The sequence below is a fragment of the Oxyura jamaicensis genome, chromosome Z (assembly GCF_011077185.1).
Source record: "Oxyura jamaicensis isolate SHBP4307 breed ruddy duck chromosome Z, BPBGC_Ojam_1.0, whole genome shotgun sequence".
Lineage (NCBI taxonomy): Eukaryota > Metazoa > Chordata > Aves > Anseriformes > Anatidae > Oxyura > Oxyura jamaicensis.
In genome coordinates, this window is record NC_048926.1 from 23,786,828 (window position 1) to 23,813,468 (window position 26,641).

A 26,641-nucleotide genomic window follows, 5' to 3' on the forward strand; every position below is an offset into this window, starting at 1 on the left:
CCCGGGGCCGCTCCGTCCCCGCCGCAGCCCCCTGCCCCTGGGGGTCCGGCGGGGCGCCCGGCCCCGCGTACGGCGGTAGTTGGAGCCGGCTTTTCGGAAGCGGCCTCGGTGCCCCCCCGCCCGCCCGCCCGCGTGGGCGCGCAGCCCCTGTGAGGGCTGTGAGGGGTCGGGAGCGGGACGTGCTCTGTGGTGCGGCTGAGTTAACGCGCGTCTTGGTTTGGACTTGTTCAGTTCAGAGACCCCGCGGGCTTAAAGAGTCCGTCCCTAAGGCTGGCAGTTGTATAAAGGCTGAAATGGCGAAGTGTTAGGAATACTCGTGTCGCGGACCTCGCTGTCCCGCAGACAATCGCGCTCCGGGGTGGTGCTCGCCTCGGCCGTCTCCCCTCGGAGAGCGGCAGCATCGCGCTGCGGGGGCAGCCGAGGCTGGAGTCGCGGTTACAGGTGTGCGGACACCTAGTGGGGACAGCGGCCAGCCTCCCAGCCGGGGCCCCCGGTGGCACGACGGCTCCCGTTGCTTCGGTGCCCCCCGAAGTGCGGTCCCTGCACTCCCATCGCCAAACCCCACGGTACCTGTGCAAGGGGAGTTACTGGAAATCTTTGTAATAAGCATGAGAGGGATCACAAGTGCCAGAGAGGTGACGGTACAAGGAGCTGTGGTTATTGAATTCACTAATTTTACAGAAAGCCTTCACTGTCTGGTCCAGGGGTGCAGGATCGGTAACACCCACAAACGCCCCTCTGGTTGGGCTGGCAGTGGCGTGGGTTCACCGAGCAAAAGCTGGTTTTCTTCTCAGTCCCCAGAGGAATGCCAGTGTGAGGGGAAATGCTTGGGTACCAGGGTGGTTGGAGCCAGCCATCGTTTTTAACAGGGGCAGAAAGAGGGGTAGAAGGGAAATTTTCACATCCCCTTCATTTTCTACTTAAATTTACGTGAACCTCTTGCAACTTTCTGGTGAATGTCAAAGTTCATAGCTGTTGATATGCACAACATAAACCATTCTGTTGAGAGACCAGAATTCTGCCTGAAGTTGGGAATCTTTCACTGGGATCAAGCTCTTAGACCATAAATAAAAAACAAATGAGCATTTGATTCTCTTACAATACTTCTTCCTCCTTTTCCATTCCACCCGCCAACTGGAAATCCAGTAATGCATCATCTCAAATACAACAATGTTTCTTGCCTAAAGTGTTTGGTTTGTTTTTTCCCCTCTACTTAAGATGTCTCCGAGCTATTTATTTTACGAGTAATCAGCTTAAATCAGTTTGACTCAAAATGTCTGAGGGTAGAGACCGTGTAAGTCCACTTGGAGTAAAGGGAGTCTGTTTATACAGAATCTTAACAGAGCAGAAAATGAAGAACTATCAAAGAGGGCTGTTTGGAGACACTGCGGTGTATTACCAGGCTGGTATGGAGAAATACTACTTGCTCATCCATGTGCTTTAGGGCTGTCTGCAAGGTTCTTGGGGTATGAGTCACACTCCGTCCCTGGACTTGACAGGTATTGAGAACATAAAAAGGTACCCACGCCGCAGGTCAGTCAGGAGACAGGATGTGGGGGACGCTGTGCCAAGAGCAGTGCTGGGCAGTATGTACAGACCAGTGCTGCAGCTCTGCGCCCCAGGGAGGATGGGTTTTGGGAAGCTTTGCTACCAATGCTGCATTGAGTTGTTCTAGCATGCAAGTAAATCACACCTTTTGTTCTCTCCGATCTAGGTATTGAGATATTTTTAAAGATATGCTTCAAAACTGTCACAGACATTTTCTTACAGCATGACAAATTCTGCGTTGTCAGATCAAGTGCAAGACGTACAAGTATTCATTTTAAATATCTGGCCATAAAGTTGCTATGATACATTTGATAATAAAAGATCAGAGGAGTAGGTCAAGTCAGTTAAATTATGCAGTGTTTAGAAGACTTACTTGGTTAGCAGCCAAAATGCCTGTAGGCAGTAGGAGTAAAATGAGTAGTTGTAGCAGAGCACTTGTTGAACCTTTCTTAAAAAGAATAAATATTTCAGAATATTTAATGTAGTAGAAGTGGTAATTTTCTAGCTGGTTTTGCTATGCATTCTTGGTTTTGATTGGAAACATATAGATTAGCCCCAACATTGAAATCCAAGGTGTGAAAGTGTCTTTTGTTTCCTTGCTCTATGAGAGGAACCCATGCTTTTTAAAAGACTTCAGTACAATTTAATTGATACTTGTGCTGTAGATTTGTCATCGTCTCGTCCCCCCCCCTTTTTTTTTTTTTCATTTCCAGTTAATGTCTGTAGACTTTCTTCTGGTAGAAAAGGCAAAATAAATATCAGGGAAATTCTTTTCATGTTATTTTTGGAGTCTGTGGTGCTTGGTAGTATGTGTGTTAAGGCACATAGTTTGGGTGTTCAGAAGTGGCTACAGAAATTTCGCATTAAAATTTTGGTGGGAGCTGGATGCCTCGTTCTTGTGGATAGATTGGAAATTTTTTTGAATAAATACATGCGTGTAGGCTTTTTTTTTTTTAAAAAAAAAAAAAAAAAGAGAGAAGTCTAATTCAGACTCAGAATATTCTTTCCTACAGCAAAATTGGTTGCAGTGGATGATAAGGAAGTTCTTCAAGAACTTGCAAGACTTTCTTATGTCTTCTGTTACAAGGGATGTTGCGTAACAGCCTGCAGGGAATTATATTTAGACCTGATGGACTGAAGAGGAGCCCCATACAAATTAGGGATCAGGCCATGCACTGAAAAGGGAAGCCCATATACATTCTTACAAGCACTTTTTGAGTAGCGCTTTTCCAATGGCTTGATGACAGAGATGTTAGAGAAAACAGTGTGGAAAATTGCTGTCAGAGGTTCCCTATTCCAGCCCTGCCTACTCTTGTCCCCTTACACTGTGAAAGAGAGTGCTACTTAAAAAAAAAAAAAAAAAGCCTTCTGTGGCATTAAGTATACAGTATGCAGTTAATATTTTACCTCCTGGTATTACGTAGCCCCCTCAGGTCTTTTATTCAGCTGTAGTTTAGGAGTTTCAATGCACTTCTGAACAGTTAGCACTTTCTGGTTCCCAGGGTAGTGTTTCAAGTTATGATTGGGCTTGACTTTTTAAGTAGATGAAAATGAGTAACAGTTGAAGTAATGTTTAGAAAACTTTCACTGTTCTATATGTCTTTAAAATACTGTTTTCTAAATTTAAGTTTTTTTAATCATGTTTTCCCTTTATAGTCAGGCAACCTTGAGTCAAACGCTTAGGCCTGTAGTCTCTTGCCTGTAGTGTAATTTAAGCATACACCCTGATACCTTCCTCCTGCTAGCGCTGCTTAGGTGGTCTGGGTGTGCCCGTTTCAGTTGCTGGTTGCTTTTTCAATGTTTTACTATAAACACATTAAATAACATCTGAATGGTGGGGGAGTGGAGAAGCCCCTCTTTTCAAGAAGACAGAAGTGTGGTACCCATCCAGTAAAAGCATTTCAGACATTTTGTTTCTCTCGCATATTACAAAAAGACCCCTCCCTCCGATAGCTTTTGGGGATACAGTTTCTGGGTTGGAGGTTGCATGGATTCTGCATCAGCAGCAGGAGGTCGAATACCCCAGTGTGGAGTGCTGGGTGCGTCAGCACTAACTGCAGCGAGCTCCACCTCTGTCCTGGCAGACCTTTTGTGGGCAGGGGTTGCGGCTGTGTGTCTCTGGGGAGATTACGAGTGAAACCTTCCTGCCAGGTTAGATACTGCCCTGGCAGGGATACCTCGAGGGCTTAGCCCGCTCGCTCTCAAAGAGTTCAGTAGCAGTAAGCCACCAAGAAGGAAGCAGGCAGTATGTGGCAGCATGCCTCGTACTGCAGGGATGGAAATTTGGTTCAAGTCATTAGACGTATCCTTTATGAAAGTGTGAGCATTATCTGACAGTTCTGTGTGTGTGCGTGAGGTTGCATTATTTTCAGTGTTGTTCAGGGCTCTTTCGGGGGACACACAATCCCTGCCAGGGTTACAGAGAGCTTAAACCGTGAGCAGAATCTCAAGTTTGCAAGCATCAAGAGAACTTGGAATGACTATACCAATTTTCTCTTCTCTTTACAGGAAGAGCATGCATGCAGAGTTCGGTGGCAGAATATTTAAGGTACGTGTGCAGTCTATGGCAAGTTCATCAGAAGAAGGTGTGACCGGCTATAACAATCAGCTGAATTTGAGTATGGAGACCCAGGATTGCCAGCAAGCTCAGAAAAGGAACTAACTGGAAGAATTCTGCTAGACATAGAAGAAGTGGAAAACATTCTTCTGCAACAGACATTGACTTAGAATAAATGCATGAATTAAAAACATCAGTAGTGAAATGGTAGATCCTGGTGCTTTTTGATTCTCTGGTGGATTTTATTACTTAGACAGTGCTATTGACATTTTTATTATCACATTTAGTACATCTTGAGTCTACCTGTACATAAAAATAACTGGACAATTGCATTTTGATACTGTTTAGTAACACTTTTGAATGTTAAACCATTCGCCAAGATGAGTGCTGAAGGATATCAATACAGAGCTCTATATGACTACAAGAAAGAGCGAGAAGAAGATATTGACTTGCACTTAGGAGATATATTAACTGTGAATAAAGGTACCTTACTAGCACTTGGATTCAGTGAAGGGGAAGAAGCCAAGCCTGATGAGATTGGTTGGTTAAATGGCTTTAATGAAACCACAGGGGAGAGGGGGGATTTCCCAGGAACTTATGTAGAGTACATTGGAAGAAAAAAAATATCTCCCCCAACTCCAAAGCCTCGTCCTCCTCGACCCCTTCCTGTCGCACCAAGTCCTGCAAAAGCTGAAGCAGAGAGTGAGCAACAAGGTTAGTACTGTTCTCAGAAGGTGTGTGTGTGTGCATTCATGTTTGTCTTTCACATTTTTCAGATATTCTTGTTTCATTGCCTTACATGACTCTATATACGTGTGTATAGCACGTGCTGGTCAGGCTTTTTTAGTGCCTGCCTAATTTCACTCAATGAAGAATTATGCGTGCTTTTAATATTTAGCTTATATACTTGGTGATCTCATGTGCTTTGCCTCAGCTACTACTGGTCGCTGCAGTGCCCTACTGTGAGCTACATCTTACAGGTGTAAGGGTATACTTAAAATTCACAACTGCAGAGGCTTAAATGGAGAATCAGCAGTTACTGTTGATTTTGTTTCCAAGAAACCGATGGACGCGTTTCCTTTAGTGGTTCATCAAACTCACTGCTAAGGAATTTCTTGGTGAATCTGGTGGTACAAATTTCACATAACTCTCTTGCCAACAGCAGAAGATTTGTTAGGAACATACTGTTTATGTACTTTGTCACGGAGGTTTTCATGTGGCATTAAAAGTAAGAGTAGGTATTTAAAAATGAACAATAGAGTGATGATAAAGAGAAATTCATATTTAATTTAGTCTGTTTCAGGGTAGGGCATGCAGTATTAAAATAGCACATATAAACAAAGGAAATATCTTCCTTTGTTTAAACATAAATCTCATTCTAACCTACATTTGCAGCAGTATGTTGGACAGAGCACAGACAGAATTTGATTAGAATTCTCCTGTTAGTAGAAGAAAGACATAACAAGAATTGGAAAAGCTGTAGGTTTAAAAACGCAATGAAAAAGCCCTTGTCAAAATGATCTGTCTGCTTTATTGACTGACATTGAGATATTAGAGTTTTGCATACAAACAAGCCACATGCGGCTTAGGATGGAGGATTTTACATTGGCCTTTCACTCCTCAAAAATCTAGAGTGATTCATATTGCTTCAACATTTAATGCTTTACATTTTCAGTACTTCTAGCCATAGAAAATACAAGTGACAGTATGTGGCTTACTGTCACAGCGACACCATGGTCCTGAATAGTATCGTCACTCCTTGCCTCCCTAAAATGTTTGCAACATCACCTGTTACAATCTTGTATTTAGCTGTGTTGATAATCAGCAGAGATAAGAGCAGAAATATAGAAAACCGTATGTGGCAACAAAGTGGAAACCTGGAAGAAGTATTTCCATGTTGGTGGGGACTTAATAAGGAGTAGACCTGAACTGTTTAGCACAGCAATATCCTCAAACACTCAAGAATAGCTTGTAAGTGTATAATGCCTTCATTCCAACAATGGTGTATGTACACCCAGACAGCAGCCAGAAGGGTGTGTGGTAGCACTTCAGGTCATACTGTCCTTGAACCTTCAGCCTCTGGTCACACAAGTCTCATGGTTTCTCATTTGATTGCTTCGGAAAATGGGATATTTGCATTTGAAAGAAAACTTCTTCCTTGATAATTCCCTGATTTAGATATTAGCATGTGCTGATCAGATAACATTTGCTTTCTCTCTTAAGCTGAGGTGGTTACCTCCATCGCATATAGCTGCAGGATAACCATTGCTCTTTGGATAGACAGCTCAGCAATGGCAGGTTGTTTGGAGAGGCAGAGGGTGGAAGGAAAATCTTTTTTCTTCACATGTACTTGCTGCAGTGAGGTAACCGTCACCTGAGGCTTTAATGCATTTAATGTCTTCAACTTCCAGCAGTGCTTTGTAACTCGCCTGGGCTCGGTGCTTTATCGGTGCTCCCGTTCTCAGCTCCATGCTGTGAGCTGGCCACAGCACTGCAATGAGAAGTCTGGTGTTAATCTCCATTTCAGAGCCTGCCTTGGATTTGTATTCATAACAGATATTTCTGGAAGCTTTGGCTGCTGGGAGTTGTTCCCCTGTGAAACCCTGCTGCAGGTTTTGGGGAGCTCTGCTGAAATATACCCTCTTCTGCTTCCATGGGATTAGACACTGCCCCAAGCCTCAGTGACTCTTCTAATCTGAATTTTATTGCCTTGAGAACAAAGTACTATTTACATGTGCTTATTCTTTATAATTTGGGACTTTGGGGATTTGAAACAAGAAAATGTGCTAATTTAACTGGGAATCTTAACCTCAGATAAAGCCTGCATGCATGATCCTGCCATGCTCCAACGTTTTTGAGAATGAGCTTACAACCATGTATTTTTCTGATTAATGTAGATGTAAGTTCCCATACCTTTTTTGAATTTAAGATTCCAAACTCCATGTAAATGGCTAGGCACACTCACTAATGCTTTAGCAGCAGGGATTAGACCCTCCTCAACAAGAAGTAGGAGAAACAGGGAAACTTGAACTCAAGATGGCTCGAGAGATGGGTGTAATTATTTTTAAAATCATGTATTTAATTTTAAAATCATTTAAAAGAAATTGGGAAAACTAATTTGAAGTGTCTCTTCACAGTTCTTTCTGTAGCAAAGAACTAAGGTAGAGAGTGCTTCAAATATTAGAACAAATATGAGAAGTGCATGGAGAGAATGTTACTAAAAATAAATAAAGAAGGTAGAATTTTTAATTGAGCAAATTAATACAAAAAAAATAATTAAAAAAAAGATGTTTATGGTGAAACCAGAGGTGCAGAAGGAAATATAGTTCATTTAAAGACAAGAATAATATAGCAATGTACATCTGACTTTCAGGGTGCTGTGCTGTTTCTGCATATGAAATGTGGTGCAGGGAATAGCGCAGCTAATATTGTCCGGCAGCCAATGTCACGGGCAGTGGGCCAAAAGATTCTTCCCAGGATGATGCTTGTCTCTACACCCTGGGAGCATATTTCAAATAAATTAATGCGTAGTATGAAACTTGCTTGACCAAATACAGTCAAGTTTATATTTTCAGTGCTTGATGATTTGAAACTGTTGTGTATCAAAATGACAAATTAATGGGGAACTGGAAACAGACTTCTTAAATGTATCATAGTTATTTGTAATCTGTATATTTTTGTCAGCCTGTGAAGAGTCAATTCTGTACATACCTATGTGTGCATGTGGTGAACAAGAATATCAGAAACTGAACTGGAGATGTGAAAGAATTTAGATATAATCGTGCAAGTTCTTTTAATTTTACTACATGCATATGTATTTTTAAAAGAAATTACTTGCTAATCATTTCATTAATCTCTAATACTGTGATATTTATTCTGAATGTTTCCTCCCAGCCTTTCCAAGTGTGGTCACCTGCTTACCAATGTTCAGATTCTTTTGTTTTAGATCAAACTTGGAATATGTGGGCAAAATGCTGCCAGTGTTCACAACAAGCACTCAGATGCAACTAACTGCAGGCACCTAAACAAGCATTGACATCAGTGAGGCTGGTAACATGGGCAGAGTTGTTCGTCAGGCTTGTCTTAGGCTATCAGTCTTAATTATAAATAGAAAGGTGTTTTAAATATTAGAAGCTAATTTGAAAGCAAATAAAACTACTGATGGTGTCAAATGCTGTTAAAACATTAACTTACTTATTCTAACACCTAGGTCAAATCTTTCTCCAGATATTTATTTTATTGATAACCCATTTAGATTGCTGGAACAAACTGATCAAACCAGAAGTGAGGATACTAGAAGAAAATTCTAGGACCATTGCATTTTTGTCTGTCTTCCCCTCAAGTTTGTCAATGAAGAGAGAGATTTAGTCTGAGTTTGTTTTCGTTGGTGTGTTGTTTTTTTTTAATTGCGTCTGAAAAGATATGAAAATAAGGGGGCCCCAGGAAGTCTCTAGCACCTTTCAGTTTTAGGCTCGGTGTGGGTCAGAGCTCCCACAAGGCAGACTTAATTTGTATGGTTGGTGTGAGGCTCTCGGTGCCCCAGCGTTTTCTCCCAGGCTCCATCTCCCACCAAAGCAGGGTGAATGGCCCCCACTGGAGGGGTCAAGGCACTTCCAGCATGGAGACACAGCACATGGTCATCTCATGCTCTCCTCCAAAGCCCCTGAAGTTGATGTGACTGAGACTTGATATGACAAATTCTTCTTTTTATTTTCTAGGGTTTTTTTTTGTTTTTTTTTTTTTTTTTTTTTTACATTGCAGCTACATAGGGCTGATTTTTCTTACTTAGCGCCATTTCACACAACTCCTTTTGAAAACAAAAAATGCATAATTTGTTCTGAGTCTAGCTGAGTTTTCTGAACTTTTATTCAGACTGATATGGCTGTGTACTTTGTTTCTTAGTGTTGGTTCTCTACCACGTTTCTGAAAGCTGATTTTAAACAGACTTTGGTGTATAAAGCCTTGATTAATTGACCGAAATACTTCCAGATTTCACTTGGAATGCTCAATTCTCACTTTTAAATGAAGGCCGGTTTGCAGAAGGCAGAAGAGAGCTTCATATAAAGTTTTTCTATTTTGATGTTTTGGAGCTTCCTGCAACTTCCTGTGTAACTTAAAAGGGTTGTGTTTGCTGACACTTCATACCATTTGAGCTGTTCTAGAGCCTAAAAATAATCAGAAGCTCTTCCTTCTTATGATGAAACTATACCATAAATTTTAAACAGCCAAACAACAAAAAATCAGCAGCTCTCTTTACTTTTCTCCTTGAACAGATACAGATCAGCAACTTAGACAAAGATAATAATGACAGGACATTTGGAAACTCTTTCCTTTCAAAGACTGGGTTATGCAATGTCTGACAAGGATCCAAACTGACAGGGAGCAGAAAACCGTTTGTGCATGGTTGAACTGAATATGCTGTAGAATTTGTTTCTGCATTTAATTTTGCTATAAAGCCAGTAGAGAGATTGAATTTCTGAAAATTATTTACATTTGTAAAGTAGGGGGACAATAGTAAGTGGAATGCAGCGAGCCTGGAGCCTCAGCTGGGGAGAGAAGAGTCATCTCTCCTGATTCAGGCACATGGAAAAAGGAAATTATGGGGTGAAGTGATGAGTCACTATCTCATTTGGTAAATGTATTTGCTACTCAATCCAGAGCTCTTGGACTCATTCTAAAAATCCCAGTTATAGGGCAAGCCTTTGTTTGGCTGCAGTTGTCAGAATGCCCTACGGTCACAAAGTTTCAAAGCCAGTTGATTTTTCACCTGTGGTGAGAAATGGGGCAAGTTCCTTTCCAGAAAAATTCACCAGCTTCCTCATGGTCACGTTTCTCAGTGTATGAGGCAAATTTCAAACTGCTAGATCGGTGCATCTCTCAAAACAGAGCTCTCACCACCTGGTTTTACCACTAATGAAAACAAATATTTTGCAAGCTGTATTGAAGTGAGACAAAGCTTTTTTTTTTTTTTTTTAGTGGTAAGAGCAGGGTGATAGTAACCAAAATAGTTTTTGTGAGCACCGCAGTGAGCCCAGAGCTGGACTTAAAAATGCTAGTTAGTGTTCATATTAACAGAGAGACCTGGGCAAGTTCATGGTTGATGCTTGGCCCCACCTGCTGGTAGAGGAGGAAGGAAGCAAGAGGAAGGAAGGAGCTTCACAACCACTGTCTTCCATGTTGTGTGGGAAAAAATGTTTTATTTTACTTACCAATTGCTATTTCTGGAGAAAAATTATATCACTTGGGGCACACAGAAGCTTCTCATGTTTCCTGGGGATGACTTCGGATCTGAATAGGCTCGTGTGGCTGAAATGCCTTGTTTTTTTTGTTTGTTTTTTTCCAGCTGTATCAATTACTTTAAAAAATACTGCCTTTCCTCACATATTTAAAGAAACTGGAAGCAATACACTACTATTTTGTTGCTATAAGAAATTTATCTGTTTTGTATTGCACTCATTTTGATACACCTTTCTGTAGTTACAAAAGGGGCATCGTGTTGAGTGATTTTGCTGGAATTTCTTTAACCTTCTGTAATACAGATTCAGTATTTTAATACCTCTTGATGACATGAATCTTCCTGGGGCAAGATACAAAACAAGGCAAAGGTGAAGTAGCCTACTCCTCTCAGTTGGAATTACCTCAATCTGTTCTTTTAGCTGTGATCCAGGAACATCTGAAAAAAAAGCCACTGGTTAGCAAATAGTTCTTACTTAGGTTTGCATATGATAACATCAGTTTGTGAGTTTCAGCAACACATGCTGCTATATATTTGCCAAGAATGGATCATTCTGCACCCCGAGCAAACAGCCATGCCCACTTAAATAGTTGTGTGATGCCATATACACATCCAGATTTTCTTGTGTGAAAGAACACAGGTGTTGTAACTACAGCTGGCTATGCGCTCTTTCACATCTGTGTCTTGCTCCAAAGCTACTTTCCATGATGAACATCCGTGAAATCAATCTGAAGGCTACAATACAAAGAACTGCTTTATTTTAATAGCTAAGAATGATGAGGGGAATTACAGGATTTTAAAAAGGAATTCAACTGGAGAAGGATTTTAAGTCCTGAGAATAATTTGGTGAGACTCTAGGTACTTAAGAGAATTTAAAGAGAAAAGTTTTGGCTTTTTGAAGTAATAACTGTGGTTAAAACTTAATAACTTCTGTCCATGCTTTCAGCAAAGTACAGGTCTAAAAACAAGCCTACTTTGTATTTTCATCAGTGACAGTACTTATTTTTTTCGTTTGTTTTGCTTTCTTCTTAGGTATATGTTTCTTTTTTGCCCTTTGTTACAGAAATTTTCACATTCTTGAACATTGCCTGTAGTCTTTTGGTAAAGCGTTGGCTGGTATAAATTTCTGTACTAACTTCACTGCTTTTTGTTCAGTCTTGTCTGAATGCTGTATGCAACAGTCTAGGAAAGCAGCACTCAAACAGTATTCTTTATTTATATTCCATTTTTTAAAAAGGATGCATAGCATACATGTAAGACAACATGTGAAAATGATATGTAGGCTGACACCTTATTAGGTAATAAAGATCTAAACTCAAAAGCCCCCAGGACAGAGTTTCCAAAGCATGCTACTACCATGAGCTAGGGGAAGATGTGATTGCGTATGGTTTGTACTCTTCAAAATACCTCTTAGGACTGTCTTGTACTTCAAAACTGCTGTGGCATGCTATGGCGTGAAAGGTAGAAAAGGTCTTTAACAGTTCAGCTAGCAGTCAAACAATGTGCTTGTATAATTCACTGGATGTATTCATATGTGTTTGGCATCATTTGCTGGGCTAGAGCATTTCCCAGAGGCTAACGTCTGAGGTTGCTTTTTCAGTAGAGACTGTGGATATCGAGGACAAGAAGGGAAATCTACCCTTTTTAGGTCTGAGCATGCCAGTTTCCATCCATGCTGACAGGTCACTCAGTAGTGTCCAGGATGGGAAGATGTTCCTGTAGAAGGCAGATCTGCCAAAGGAAGGCAAATAGTTCTGTTCTGTGCTGCTCAGCTCTGGACAACAGAGAAGAAAGGCTTAAACTAGACAGATTTTTTTATTTTTTTTTTCATTGTGTTACTCTATTCTGGAAGACCAGATGTGAATTTAACCCTTCCTACCATTTGATGCTTCCTTTTAAAAAAACCACACGTACTCAAAAATGTAAATGTCCTGCCGGATAGGTATTTCAATTGAGCACATCAGATTGATGTAGTTCATGAGTCTCTTCCTTGCTACTTCTCTCCTGTAGGACTGGATATGTCTGATGCAGCATGTTCCAGCACTCCTGTGCCATAGCTAGATGGGAAAGGAGGGAGTGTAGTGCAAAGGGGGCTCTGTAGTCCTAGGAGGGAACGTACCTCCCAGGAGGCATGGCTGTATGAGTTTTATATGTCTTGTTTACAAATATAACAGTGAAATTTGTTTGCTAGGGTACAAGAGAAAACTTGAGTCATTGATTTCATCCTAGATGTCCTGATCCCACTTGGACAACATTTTGTAGGGGACTGATGAGCATGGAGGATTAGTCTTGGGAAAGGACTTCTAAATGGTATCGAACAGTGTAGACCCATGTTTCAAAGAGTATTATGCTTTCTTCTCAAACAGTCTGTGTCAAGGGCAGGGCTTTTAGTTTGTGAAGTTACTATTTCATCTCCAAGCCCTCTTTTCATGAGCTGCTTTTGGCTGGAGGTAGACCAAAGCACTTTAATTAGGGAATTAATGAAAGAAACCACTAATTATACACGGTGATAGATAAGGTTGCACGGCTGTGTCTGGTTTCATTATCTTTCTACCCAGAAACATTCCAGAAATAAGCAGTTAAGAACGAGTATTTGCAGTCCTTTTCCTACTGTCACATGGTATGTAGCACCGTGATGACACATTCAAGTCCTCTGTTGCTAATTCTTAATTTCTAATGTGCTGTGTTTGAATGGAGAAGTGAAAATGTCTGTTGTGCTTGCAGATGTAGCCACGAATTGTTTCCTCACTGTGACACAGCTGCTTCGTGCAGGTGAGGACTGACAGAGGCAATTGGCAAGCCTTCTGTGATTTCCTGCTTTCCTCCTACTTGGTGGTACATGCCTGAGGGGTCTCTAACCTGCTTTGGTCTGCAAAGAGCTGTAAGCCCGCAGGATATGAGAGGGATGCAGAGAGGTGTGCTCTGCTCCCATGGTCTCCTGTCTCCGTGAAGCACAGGTCCCCGAGCTGTCTGTGTGGATGATGTATAGGTCTTCTGTGATGGGTTGGTGCCATTTGGGAGCTCCTCTGAAACGTCGAGTTCTTGGCTTTGGATTTGGTTGCTCAGTGCCTCTAACTGTAACACAGTCTTTCATTCTTTTTTTCATATTTATTGCATTATTTGCAATATACTCTTTCCCTTGAGAGAAACGTCAGAAAAAGTCATCCCTTGACATTTTGAAATGAGATATCTTGGGTACTTCGGAGTTGAATCTGTACAGATGTTTGAGTATAATGTGGACTATATTCTTGCCAGTCCAAATCTATTCAGTTGTTCCAAAGCCAGAATAACATAGTTGCTCGTTAGCCTACATAAGCAATTTTCATATGGAAAGAAAGATTTAGGGAGGCCTTTTGTTCCAGTGTAAGCCAGTTCTGAGAACAAAGGTCCCCACAGTCTGGCCTGTTCAATAGAGAAAGTGTTAAGGAACTCGTATTCAAAACAGTCAGTAGCAAAACTTTCATATCAAGTATCTGGGGATAAAGGACCTCTGTTCGCTTGGTTAGGGGTCCTCAAGGGCACAGGGGTATGAATTCTCTTTGCACTGCGGAATTTATAATTTATTACCGTTGGTTGAAAGATCAATGTGCATTCCCCACCGCTTTCATGCTTTTCTAACTTCCTCTTGGGTTCAGACTTAGTGCTGACAACTCCAAGACCCTTTTGTTAGCCTGTGTAAGCTGCAGCCTTATATGTAAAATCAGGGATTTTCACAATCCCATTAGTATCAGGACACTTTTTTGTTGTTTGTTTTGCTTTGTTATAGTAAGTCACAACTTTAACAGTGTTTACTACAGGGCAACTAGCATGAAGTCCTGCTTCTTTCAGCTGTGTTCTTCTGGCTTTTGGGAGGATTCTGACTGTCCGATAGAGGAACATTTGGCACTAATCTGTTGTACATAACACTGATCACTGCTTGGGACTGTACTAGTCTCAAAGAGCATAGGGAAAAGTCCCTTTTGTCCCTGATACTGAAACTTGCACTGAAAAGGGTAGCGCGTTGGGGTGCTTCCCCCCAGTGACTTAAGACACAGGACTTTGAGTTGCATGTGCAGTTCAGCAGAAAAGGGGAAGACAGTTACCAACTGTTGAGCTTTTTCTCCAGATGTTTCCTCTAAGACAAATATCTAGGGTTTTATTATGACACAGAAAGAACACACCAATATGATGAGAATGGTTTGGGTTTGTTTTTTTTTTTCTGTTCATTGTCTGTTTGATCTAAACAGCCAGTCAATCAAATGCTGTGGTAGATTGTCTGGTAGTTTAGATGTAACATGCCCATGCTTGTTAATGAGAGCTGTTCTCTTCTAAGCAGAGTATTAAAGAGTTTTATTCAAAATCCCTTTGGATGCAAACTAAAAATAAGATTATTTTAAAGTACTGCTGTTCTTGTAAATATTATACTTTTTTATTTACTTAAAAGACTTGTTCTTACAAGAAGCAGCAGGCTCCTACTCTGCTTTCCCTTAAATTGGTGGCAAAACCAATTTTGACTTCAGAAAGCACAGGGTCAGACCTACAGTCAGGGTTTAGTAGCAGTGGGACAAATCCCACAGTTCTTTCTCTCGTTTCTCTTGGACAAAATTCCCATTGCCTTTAGGGTTTGGAGCACAAATGCTATAATTATGCTAGCTCTGTTCTGCAGAAATTCTCTTTTTTCAGTATACCAAATTGCATATAATATGAATGTGCATGGAACACTACACAGTAAGCACTGCTGTAAAGAAGGGCGTTCTCTGACTGTACTTTCGTGGATTTTGGAGGCATGGAACAGAAGCACTACTATGATCTTGTCTGAGCTCCTCCACTAACACAAGGCATGGAATTTCACTCGGTAGTTCCTGCATCATGCTCATAACTTCTGGATGTTTTTAAGCATGTTTCTAACTTGTCCAGACTCCTCCCTTTGGTACATACATAATGGAGGTGATAGTACTTTTTAGCCATGTGTATGTCCAGTATAAAAAGAGTTGCAAATTTAGTAGTAAAAATGTCTTAATTTGGGGGGAGGACAGGAGAACACTTCGTAGTATTTGGTGATGACAGTGTAGAGATTTTTTTCGCCAGGCTATCTTCTTCCGTTATATTCAGTTATCTTCCCTAACACAAGTGAAAAACTTGTTCCATGTTGCTTTGGCAAGGCTATTTTTTTCTCAGGGCTGCTTGTTTGGGTAACTAGTGTGACAGTAATGAGGGTTTCTTAAAAGTGAGAAAATGGTGTGGTGACATTTTTAATTCAATATCCTGTTATTGTAACAAATTATTACATTTAATAAAACTACGGAGTTTTGTTACCATGTCATGGCATGTGCATATATACATTGGATTGCACACTGTATGAGAAGATTGTTAATATTGCAAAACTATGCATTTAAAACTTGCGTTTGTACCTGTAATTACAGCTCCTTAGAGTGTGTGAAGTCTGATACAGTTTTTAATTGCATAGCCCCTTGACCCCTTTTCCCTCTCATGCTTGCTTTGCTCATTTTAGAGGTCTTCACTGGAAGAGAATTGCTTCATTCTGGTTGTTAGTTTGTGGTCTTAAGCCCCCTTTTCTTCACAGTATTCTCATCTCTGGAAACAGACTTCATTGCCTTGAGTGCTCATTCCAGCAGCATTGCTGATAATGCCTTCACAGAGCTTCACAGATTCCAAGGCACCTTCAGGACACTGTTGTGAGTAAAAGTAGCATCATAATTCCTGTGAGGAATAAGGCAGCCCAAAAATAAGGAGGAAAAAGTAACTACCATTTTAAGATATTTTACGGTTTTAAGCTTAGCCTTCTCATAATAGGGAGGTCATATGGAAAAACATTGCAAAAAGCTGATTCTGGGGACACAACTCAAATAAAATTTTGGTTAAATGTTCATTAAGATAACTAAAACCAAGAATAAGAACCATTTTAGGCTTGATAGTGGAAGGCTTTATTTGTCAAAAGGAACAAGTACTCCACTGCTGGCTTCAGCTGCTGAGTACTGGGAGTCTGAGAGTATTTCTTGCAGAGCAATCAAATTTTACTGGCGTACCTCTCCTTGCATCATCCAGCTTCACCAGCTGGAATCCAAGTATAAGCATCAAAAGCAAAAAAATTACTAGAATGTGCGTGCACACACATTGAACAGATGTGGTGACATTTAGTGGTGTCTCAATTTTTTCCTGATTCTGAGAATTTAAAATTTCAAATTCTCAGCACTTCATTGTAAATGTAGAGCATGTCTTGTAATTGAAATATGTACATTAGAGCCATGCACATCTTAAGTACCTTTTGCTTTACATTTTTATGATGTATGTCCCGTAGTTTTGCTTTTTTTTTTTCATTGTATTGTATGATTGTTTTTGTTGTGATTAATGGAAACAATGTAGGAATTTTTCCCAATTATGACAAGTTGTGTAGGAAATTAAGGTACTTGAAACCTGACACTTGAAACCTTGAAAACTTTTCTAATACCAGTCAGTAACTTGAATACTTGAAAGATATTTTTGCTACCTTCTTTGTTATGCTGTGCTGTAAACTGTAGCCTTATTTAATCAAGAAGTATGGCTATGCAACTTCATCCCAGTGTGACAAAGTTTTTTCCTGGATTACTCTATTACTAGCAACATACATTAGGTTGATCGTCAATTTACCAAATACACAAAAGACACGGAAAGAGTGTTCTGCTGTGGAGGAATCTGTGATATGCTGTACCAGACCTCCACACCAAGATGGAAGAGTTGAAAGTATGCTTATTTCATAGGAATTTGACTGCACATCCTTTGTATTCTTATTTTTTCATATCTTGTGTGCCTTCTAGATAGTGATATGTAATCTGCAGGCCATTACATTTGTATGTACAAACAAGACACAGGACTGTGAAGAAACCACTCCATTTGATCTTTGAAAACCAAGGGTGTATGGAAGCATGCTCCTATGAAAACCCCGTATTGCAAAAATCGTTTGTAGTGGGCTATAGAGGTATTTGACAGATTACGTGCAAGTACATACATGTGTGTTTCATTATTTGATTGCCTTAGGAGACTGGTGTTTAAGTTGGCAGATCTACTTATTAAAAGCAAAGCTCGTCGGTTGGCAGGATTACAGAATGCCAGAAGGAAAAAGAGACCAAATGCTGAGAGAGAAAGAGAGAACATGTAATGTGCATAAAGCATGGTGAAGCTATAAAGCAAGCAGGAAAAGTAGATTTCAATGTGGTTCCAATTTGTTCTGTTAGGCTCAAGTTGATAGCTATTCAGAAGTAAAAGCATGACGTTCTCTCATTTTAGGACAAATTTAATATTTCAGAAAATCTGGAGTTTTATGTCACATTAAATGTGATTTGGTCACCTGTTTGTGGCCTCTCAGAAATCTTTAGCCCACGCTTATTATCTTGTTTCAAATTAAAGAAGTTAAAAAAAAAAAATGTAGCTTTCTTGACAAAGCATTGTCAGATGATGGCGTAAGTAGGCACTTGAGCACCCAGGAAATTTGTTCTTAGTCTTGATTGGCTTGATACACGAATATAGTATTGACTCTCCATATTGGCTTGATGTATGAATACGGTATTGAGTCTCAGTATATGTAAATTTTTGCCTGCACTTTTATGATATGTAACTTGCAGGAAAAAATAACAACAAAAAACAATCTATACATAGCTGTTTGGAATCCTCCAAGGTTTTGGAAACAGAAACCCAGCAAGTTGAGTATATGTGCATCCAGAGGAGTCAACACCTATGGCTTCACGCTTTCTCCCTCCAGTCAGGTCCCTTTGCAACCTCTGGCAGCACAGATCAGCGTGTTCACTTAGTGCTTTGCATTATTTTTCCCCAACTGAATACAATGAGAATAACCAGTCTCTTTGCTTTTTTTCCTAAGACTTTCCAGTTTGAGAACATTGTTTGAGATGTGGGAAGCTGACTGATATACTGAAACGCAAGAAAAAGAGAAGCAGCAGGGCTAGCTCCCCTGAGAAATCAAGAAATATGCTGCTTTAAAAAAAAAAAAAAAAAAAAAAAAAAAGCGTTTCCCTTTAAAAAAGACCTAGATTTAGATGATTGCTCAAACTGATCTCCCTTAAAGAGACTATTAATGGCACATTCATGGCACGCTTAGCATGAAATATTAGAACCCTCTGGGAGGTGACGGGCTCCTGAGAAGGGATTCTTAGTCCTGCAGGAATTACATACTTGGTGGTAGTAATGCTTAGGTGAGATACACCAGCTGTCTGCTGTATTTACTATTTTTGAGGAGCTTTATCTTGTAGGTGCTTCAGTAAAGAAGATACCATGGGTGAGCTGATTATGATGCAAGTTTTTAGAGTTGTATATCCAAGTTTGGAAGGGTTAAACTAGAAGGAGGGACAGGTAGAAAGATGCTTGTTCTGATGTAGCATGCAAGTCGTGTGAAGCACCCTCAAAACAGAGAGTCGTAAGCCTGTTAGAAAAATCAGGTCAGTTTAAAATGTATGCATTCCTCTTCCTTCTGTTCTCGACAGGGAACTAGTTTTCTGGAAGGATTCTCCATCTGGGAATCAAGTGAGCCATCCTTTTTGCTTCTTGGCATGGCCCGCATTTAAAAAAAAAAAAAAAAAAAAAAAAAAAAGAAAAATCATTGATATTCTTTCCTTTAAAAATGTAAAATAAAAAGGGGAAGAGGTGTGTTTTTCAGTTTAGGGTCAAATAAAGGTAACTCTGGTTCTTTCTTTGGCAAAGAGATTCCTCTGGAGCACAGTAACAGAAACAGACATGTAAGAGTTCCTTTTTATTTTTGTTACTTTTTTTTTTTTTTTTTTTTTTCTTTTAACTTAGTAGGATAGCAGGAAAACAACCCGGGTATGCCTGGCCTTTTGGCAGAATAGTTCCCAGTCTTTGCTGGCCAGTGTGGAAGAAGTCATATTCTATCCAGCCAAAAGACTTTCAGCCTCACAAACCTCCACCCATTTCATACTGAGTCATAGCTGGAAGACCCTTTCACATGTTTGATCACATCTTGTGCAATTTAGGAATATATTTTTACCTCTTTATTGTATCCTACAATCAACATTCTGAAACAACTGAGTGATTGTAGCTTTAAGTGCTCTCTGTACCTATGTGAAAATGCAGTTGTTGTATTGATAGCGCCATTATATTTTCAGATGCAGATGTGTTAGAAGAACAGCTAACTTCATGGCCAGGATCAGGATGGTGGACAAACTTTTGTGTGTGTGTGTGTGTGACCCGTAGAAACATGGTATACTTGCAGCACTTACGTATACAGGATAGTAGTGTAATGCTCATTTATATACTCAGTATTCCCCTAAGTTCAGAGACAGCATTAAGGCCTGATCCTGCTCCCCATGAAGTTTCTCTAGAGAAGATGGAGAATGTCCAGTGGCAGCAGTGAGAAAGGGAAGGGAAGCAGGGGGTCAGAGTGCTGCTTTCTCACCTACAGGTCTTTGCAGAGGACATAAGATGAGCTTCTGCCTCCCTGGTGTCTTCCCCGGAACAGCAGCTTTCATTTAAGCACGAGTTAAAAATCACAGGAGACATGTCAGCTTGCAACCAGATGCATTTATTTATTTATTTTTCTTTGCTCAGCTCTTCTCCAGTTTAGGCTTTCCAAGACCACATAGAGATTGTTTTTGCATCTATTTCAGCCTGTTCTACTCCTCCTTCATCCTCACTTCTTCGCATGATACTACTTATTTTTCAAAAGGGACACATTTCTTTGATTTAGACCTTAAGAAATGCTTTAATACTGTAGGCTTTCATGGAGGTTGCACAAGGCTTTATCCGAGTTCAATGTGTAGTTCATTCGAAGGGTTTTCTTAAAGACAGGCTTTGCCTATTGCTTCTACATTTTTTTGCAAATCAATACCACCAATTCAAACTGAAATCCTTTTCCATACCTTCTTACCCTTGACTTCAGTCTTTGCAGATAATGTAAAATAACATGACCAGTTTTTCGTGCTAGCTTTTCATTTACACTATCTTTGTTGTTCTTATCAATTTTTTTAACACTTCCCATAAATAAATTTTACACTGCATGAATTTCTGCAACATCATGTGCTAGACAGTACACAAATAAAGTTCTTTGTTCTGTTGCAGTTAACCAGCCAGTTGAGACCCTTACTGCTTTGTAAAGATCCGTGAAATTAGTTCACAGCTTTAAGTGCTAAGATCTAAATTAAAGTTAGCGGTACAGTGGGAACAAACAGTGATTTATGGAAAAGAGGTCTTTAAGTTCATTCAGTAGGTGCTTGTACTTCATATTCCATGACATCCTTTTTGTACAGCATCTCAGTAACATATAACATGTAGTGGGGATGTCCTCTGCAAAGACTCATGGGTGAGAAAGCAGCACTCTGACCCCCTGCTTCCCTTCCCTTCCTCGCTGCTGCCACTGGACATTCTTCATCTTCTCTAGAGAAGCTTCATGGGGAGCAGGATCAGGAACTGTGTAACATATAGTGGGCATGAGAAATTCAACATTAACATTGCTACGGAGAGGTCAGAGAATCTATTATTATTAAGGCTGAGAATTTTCTTCTTCATCTGAAATTAAATACAAATGTGGGATTAACTCTCTGTAGATACAGTTCAGGAATAAAGTTGTTGTTTCTGTATCTGTGTCAGATCAGCGAATGGTTCAATGGCTGTTAGGATTAACCTAGTTTTACTTTCTTAAAAGACTGCCTTCCAGAGAGAGCCCAGAACTTTTTTTTTTAAAGGAGGAAAAAGACTTAATTTGAAGAATGTTAGTTTCCAGAATAAAAAAATATATATATATATATATCCTTCTGATGCTTGATTACTGTTACTATTGTTTGCTTTTTCTTCTGTGTGACTGCTGTATACTCATTATTTTCAACTTTCTGTGTACTTATGTTTCCCATAATTCCCAAGATGAAGGAACTGTTTAGGCTTTTATCTGTCAGCAGTTTCTGCTAGTACTTCTATGTAAATCTTCCAGATCTAAACAACTTGACTTCTCAAGCACAGTAATACCCATTATCTTTTTCTTGCAGTAATGAAGAGCGTATTCTTTTCCTCTAGATTGCTTGCCTATAGATAGTTTTAGAGTGATTTATTGTGTCCTCCTACCTTAGTTCCTTCACAGAAAAAAAGGTAGCAAAATAAATTACTCTTTCAGAGCAAAATGAAATGCTGTTCTAAAGTTTAATGTATTCTGATTACTGAATAGAAAGAGTATTTTAAAATATGCTTCTCAGGTAGAGTCATTATCACAAACCAGTGATAGCCTTGCTTGAAAAAATAAGGAAATCATGGTAGTAAAACCAAAAAAATACAAAAGAAACAGCAATAAGGAACAAGAATTCATCACAGGTGAGAGATCAATCTGGAGAGAGTTCAGGTTTCCCTAGTGTCTCATACTGAATATCCATCCAGCAGTCCTGTTTCTGTTACAAAGAGGAGATGCTGCTAGAGCACCACTATTAGCCATCATCATGGCTATGTGGGAAGAGAACTGAGTTAGTAATCTTAGTAGGTTACTTCCCAGCCATTTTGAAGGAAACTTACCAGTGTTATTTTAGGTGAAGAGGGCCAAATACCTGAGAAGACCAGCAAGGACACTTGGCATTATCTGTAAAGCTTTTCATCACAGAGGTCACGGAAGTCATCTTACCATCACACTCTCCACAGTCTTCCCCAGAAAAGGTAGAAGATGGTGGTGGCTGGCCAGAACCAAAATTTTCAAGTGCTTCTTGACATGGACCTCAGCATTCCTTCCCTTAAAAGATAGGCAGCTGTCTCTCTCTTGTGAGTGACAAAAGTTTCCAGGAACCAAGTATGTATTTCCTTCCTCACTTGCTCTGAAAAGTTAGAAAACAAGTTGTGGAACAAAGTACTCTTTCATGGAAAGCTGAGTTGGACATGAAATAATAGAGGACTTGGGTTTGAAGGGGGAAGTAAACGGGATAATAGGATCCTACTAGAAGTCCAAGTGTCCTTTTACAATCTAGATAATGCTCAAGGTAATAAGTACCTCAACTATTCAGCTGGGATCTATCCCTTGCACACTAAACATTGTGTGCTGAAACAAGCAGAGTAATTTCATGGGAAAAAGGTTATCATGATGTTGAAAGAAGAACTGAAATGGCATGTACTACCTTACGTCATAGCTGTCTTATGTTTTGAGTGCTTGACGTTGTGATCTCGGTGCTCTATAAATGTAGTTTTGTTTCTCTGTGAAGTATAACAGGCAGCAGACAGAACCTTTTTGTAGAGTAAAATACTGCGTAAATGTATTAACTGACATAGTCTATTTAAAATAAAGTACACTTTTGAAAGGATTTCACTGTGTATTAAAACAAAAAAAAAATAAAAAAAAAATGCAGAAGTTAGTAGAACTCCAGGGCTTTAATATCTTTGGGAAAGAGGAGGCAGAGTTTGCAGGAAGGTTAGTAGAGCAACTGGTATGAATTCTAAGAGATTGCTTAGCTAATCATAAGGGAGGCTTTGTTTGAACAGAACTATCACAGGTTTGTTCCGATTCTGATAAGGACTTCTAGGTATTACTGCTGCAATCTGGATGTTTAATGACAATAATAACCCTGCAAGTTGCACAGGGAACCAGTTAAGTAGGTCACGAGATGCAGATGTTGGTGGAACACACTTTGTCCTCGCGCCCACGCTTAGTCACAATACGCTTGCATATTCAGCGTCGTAGCTTTTCCTTCGTGGTGTTGTGTATGGTTTAATACAAAAGCACTGCCAGAAGCTGGAATGGTAAGTTTTTCATTGGCAGTGAGTATCTCTGCAAAGAATTGGGCAGAATTGCTGATTTTTTAATTTTTTTTTTCTGGAGCTCAGCTCTGTTCTAGCCATGGAGCTGCCATCCTGAAGGAGGAGGGAATGTATAGGACCCTCTCTTGATGAAAAAGGCAGTGTTTTGCACTTCGCTGGTCCTCCCTGTACCTTCCCCTCCTTACTGTCACCTCTGTGATCTTAAACCTTGCTTATCGGGATGTGGTAACTGGGTACCCACGCCATGTTTTAACTCTAATCTGCCGGTATCTCTCTAACCCCGAACTACCAGTGGGGAACCTGCAGTTACCAACAGGACACAAAGAGTAGGTGTTGACTCCTTAAATGTTTTCTTTCTCTGTCTTCAGAATCACACTCAGGTGACCGCTGGCTTGCTCGGTTTAGAAGTATTAGAACACACTTTCGCTTATACAGGTGATAGTAAAGGGGCTGTGAGAACCCTGCTACCTGCTGTGCTCCTGAGTCACAGAGTAATCTGTGAGAAATAAGGGTAAAATGGAAATAGGCATCAGCCTGCAAGCCCTGAGAGAGGTGTGGGAAGCCTTTAGCTATGTTTTGTGCTCCGTAGTGCTGGAAGGAGGTGAGATGCACCTCTCCCAGACCGGCAGTGAGGGACCCTGCTCCCTGCCCTCTCGGTGTGTAGCTCCAGCAGTGCTTGGCGTGGGCATCTCAGCCAATTGGGTGCCCTCCTCTACTTAAAAGCAGAAAGGCATCTTCTTTTACTACCTTCTTGCTTATTTCTTATTATACTGTTTCTGCTTGCCTGGCAACACTTTGTAAGACAGTTGAATAAACAAGTGCTTTTCCCATTTCCTTCAGTTTCTAAGGAGTTTTCTTCTGCAAAGTAGTTCAAGCATTGTGTATGGCATTACAGTGCAGTGAACTGCAGGACAGAATATGTTCTACTTACTAGTTTTTTCATAAGCTGTGTAGTTTTTGCCTAGAACAGGGCTTCCTGTTTCTCTAATTTTGCTAATACTAATTGGAAATAGTTGCAGCCATTTCAAATCCTAAGCTCAGTTATAGTTTAAAAAGGAGTACTGCAAAAACTCACCCATAGAGGGAAGCAAAATACTGTCTTTACAGGTCCTAACAACGGTCTGCTTTTTAAAAATTATCTGTACTTCAGCTGAAGCCAACAAAGAACATCTGTTGTCTTATTTATAGCTCCTATTTCTAAGAAGTATATTCTGCCGCAGATGAGAAAAGTGCCTGACAGCTCATAATTCATAAAGTTACTGAGGTTTAATCTGATGGAATATTATGTACAAAATTCCTGCCCAGTACAGACAGTATCACTTCCCTTTCAACAGATGATACAAATAGGGTTATATGAAACATTAAATTAATAGGTGTGAAACATGATTAGCAGTCACTATTAGAAGTATTAAACTATTGTGAAGGAATATAGTATTCTACACTGCTGTTGCTTGGTGGTTTTATATTTTCTGCACATTTGTGCAGCTGAGTTTTCCTCAAGTCAGACACAGCCTGTCTTTTCTTTCTTTCTGTCTGAACTTTTATTCTGTTTTGTCTTAGATGATTTTTTTTAATGATTAATGCAACAGCTCTCTGACAAGTATTGATTTTCTTGTGTCAGAGAAGGGTAAGGAGACCCCAGATTTCTTCCTAGAGAATTGGTAAATTATAAAATATGACTTTCTATGTCAAATCAAAGTTTTATTCTGTCTAGTTCTGCCATCTACTGTTTATAGATTAGTTTCTCGTACTAATCTGTATGTGCCCTGGGTTGTTTCTTCTTCCAACAGTTGCCCCTTATTCTCTTTAGTGCAGCTGCTGTGACATTATAAAAGGGGATGAAGAGAGGAGTTTGTTCTCCCAGCTCCCCAAACTTCCTGCGTAATCACCATGCACACGATTTTTTATCAATCAGATCATTGCTTGCATGTATGCACTGATAACCCTGGAAAGTATCTAAGCAAAGTATGTGACTTGTCTCACTTACAGCGTTGATTTATACAGGTAACTATGTCTTTTTCCACATATTATGCGTAGCCAGGAAAAAATGAAGTAACATTCAGTTTTTATTCTAACCCTTGTAGATTCAGTGGGTTGGACTATGAATGGCCCGGTCATGATACACATATAATTGTCTGCCTGAAGAAGTGACTGGATGGCCTTATTCTATTAAGTACCACATAAACAACTTAAACACATTTTTGCTACCAGTATCATTCTGAAATGCCCTGAATTTTCAAGCTTATAAGGGGTGTTTGTTGGACCCTACCTCACACTGGGTTTCTATAAATTCTGGGTTTGTGATTGATCATTGTATAGGGATCCATTGAAGTTCAGAAGGTCATGTTGGTAAGAATTCCAGCAGTTATCCTTTGGAACAAACCCCTTCAAAAAATTCTTGTCCCCCTACATGTTTGATGTAGGATCACAGAAGAAATACAAATGCTTTAAAAAGTGACTGAAGTCCAAAATAATATTAACAGCGTATTGTTTATCCATGAGTTAATTGTTACCATTGAGATGCCCTAGAAAAAGCGTTCTGCTTTATTTGAGTGTTTATCCATTACAGATGAAGTAAAAAGAGGACTGACCACTGATACGGTAAACTGTTTTTCCTGTACAGCTCTGTATTTTCACTGAGGCTAATATCTTCAACATACCATTAGCTGACAACATCTGAATTAAGTTGTCAGTGTCTTCTAGCATATAGTCAACACCTGCTGACAAATGGAAGATGTAAACTGGGCTGGCTGCATATTATAGAAGAATTTTCTGATGGGGTTTTAGAATCAGCAGTATTTCCATCAAGCTTCCCAGTTGTAATTCAGTCACATAAGGTCAGCAGCAGACACTATTTCTCCATTCCTTTTCAGAGCTTTGAGATCATTCATACAGTAATAAATCTTGATTCGCAGACATTTTTCAGCCTACATTAAGATGAGCTTCTCGTGAGCCTGAAGGCTGATAGCATTAGTGGGACAGACCTTTTCTTTTTCTAGTACTGAGATAATCTTCGTCTCTCTTCGTTTCTCTTGGATCTAGTCTCCTCTATCAGCCATGGCTTCTGTGGTATTCTGAGTTCACAGAGTCTGCCTGATTGACGACATCTGATAAAAATAAAAGACAAGTAATAGTAGACAGACTTACTAAGCCACTCATAATGATGTGTCAAATTCACTGAAGTTTAAAACTCTTTCATATTTTCCCATTAATATTTTTGAAATATTTCTAATTAAATGAGTACTGGAAAAGGTGCCATTTTCAATGGTGTTTTTAGCCCCTTAGGAGAATTTAATTTCAGTCAAACCTGAATCGTCCTAGGTCAGAAGGGGCATAAGGAGAGGTCTTTTATTCTTCCAACAGTTGCAGCCGAATTTACTGTCTATTGCAGTGCTTGATTTATCTATGACACACAATGACATAAACCTCTTTGTCTTCACTCTCACCTTCTTTTCTTTCATCCCTGTCCAGTGAAAACCTTTTGCTAATAACAGGTGGGCAGTTCTAAATACTGTATTTGTTTGTTCTTTTGGTAAGTGTCATTAAGCTCTCTAAAATTACAGGTGCCAAGGCAAGGT

General features: G+C 39.9%; 1 protein-coding gene and 1 long non-coding RNA gene across 2 annotated transcripts in view; one reads left to right on the forward strand and one right to left on the reverse strand.

Moving 5' to 3' along the window:
* The first annotated feature begins 4,452 nt into the window (after positions 1-4,452).
* The window catches only part of PIK3R1 (phosphoinositide-3-kinase regulatory subunit 1), a 54,486-nt gene continuing 32,297 nt past the window's right edge, over positions 4,453-26,641 (forward strand). Inside the window, exon 1 of the mRNA XM_035309074.1 lies at positions 4,453-4,819. Coding sequence (XP_035164965.1) covers positions 4,486-4,819 — 334 coding nt within the window. The 5' untranslated portion in view covers positions 4,453-4,485. The remainder of the gene's footprint in view (positions 4,820-26,641) is intronic.
* LOC118155674 lies at positions 6,499-25,504 on the reverse strand. Its single transcript, XR_004745954.1, has 3 exons — positions 25,333-25,504; positions 10,662-10,778; positions 6,499-6,596 (listed from the first exon to the last, which is right to left on the reverse strand). It is a non-coding gene; the product is annotated as an uncharacterized LOC118155674 (long non-coding RNA).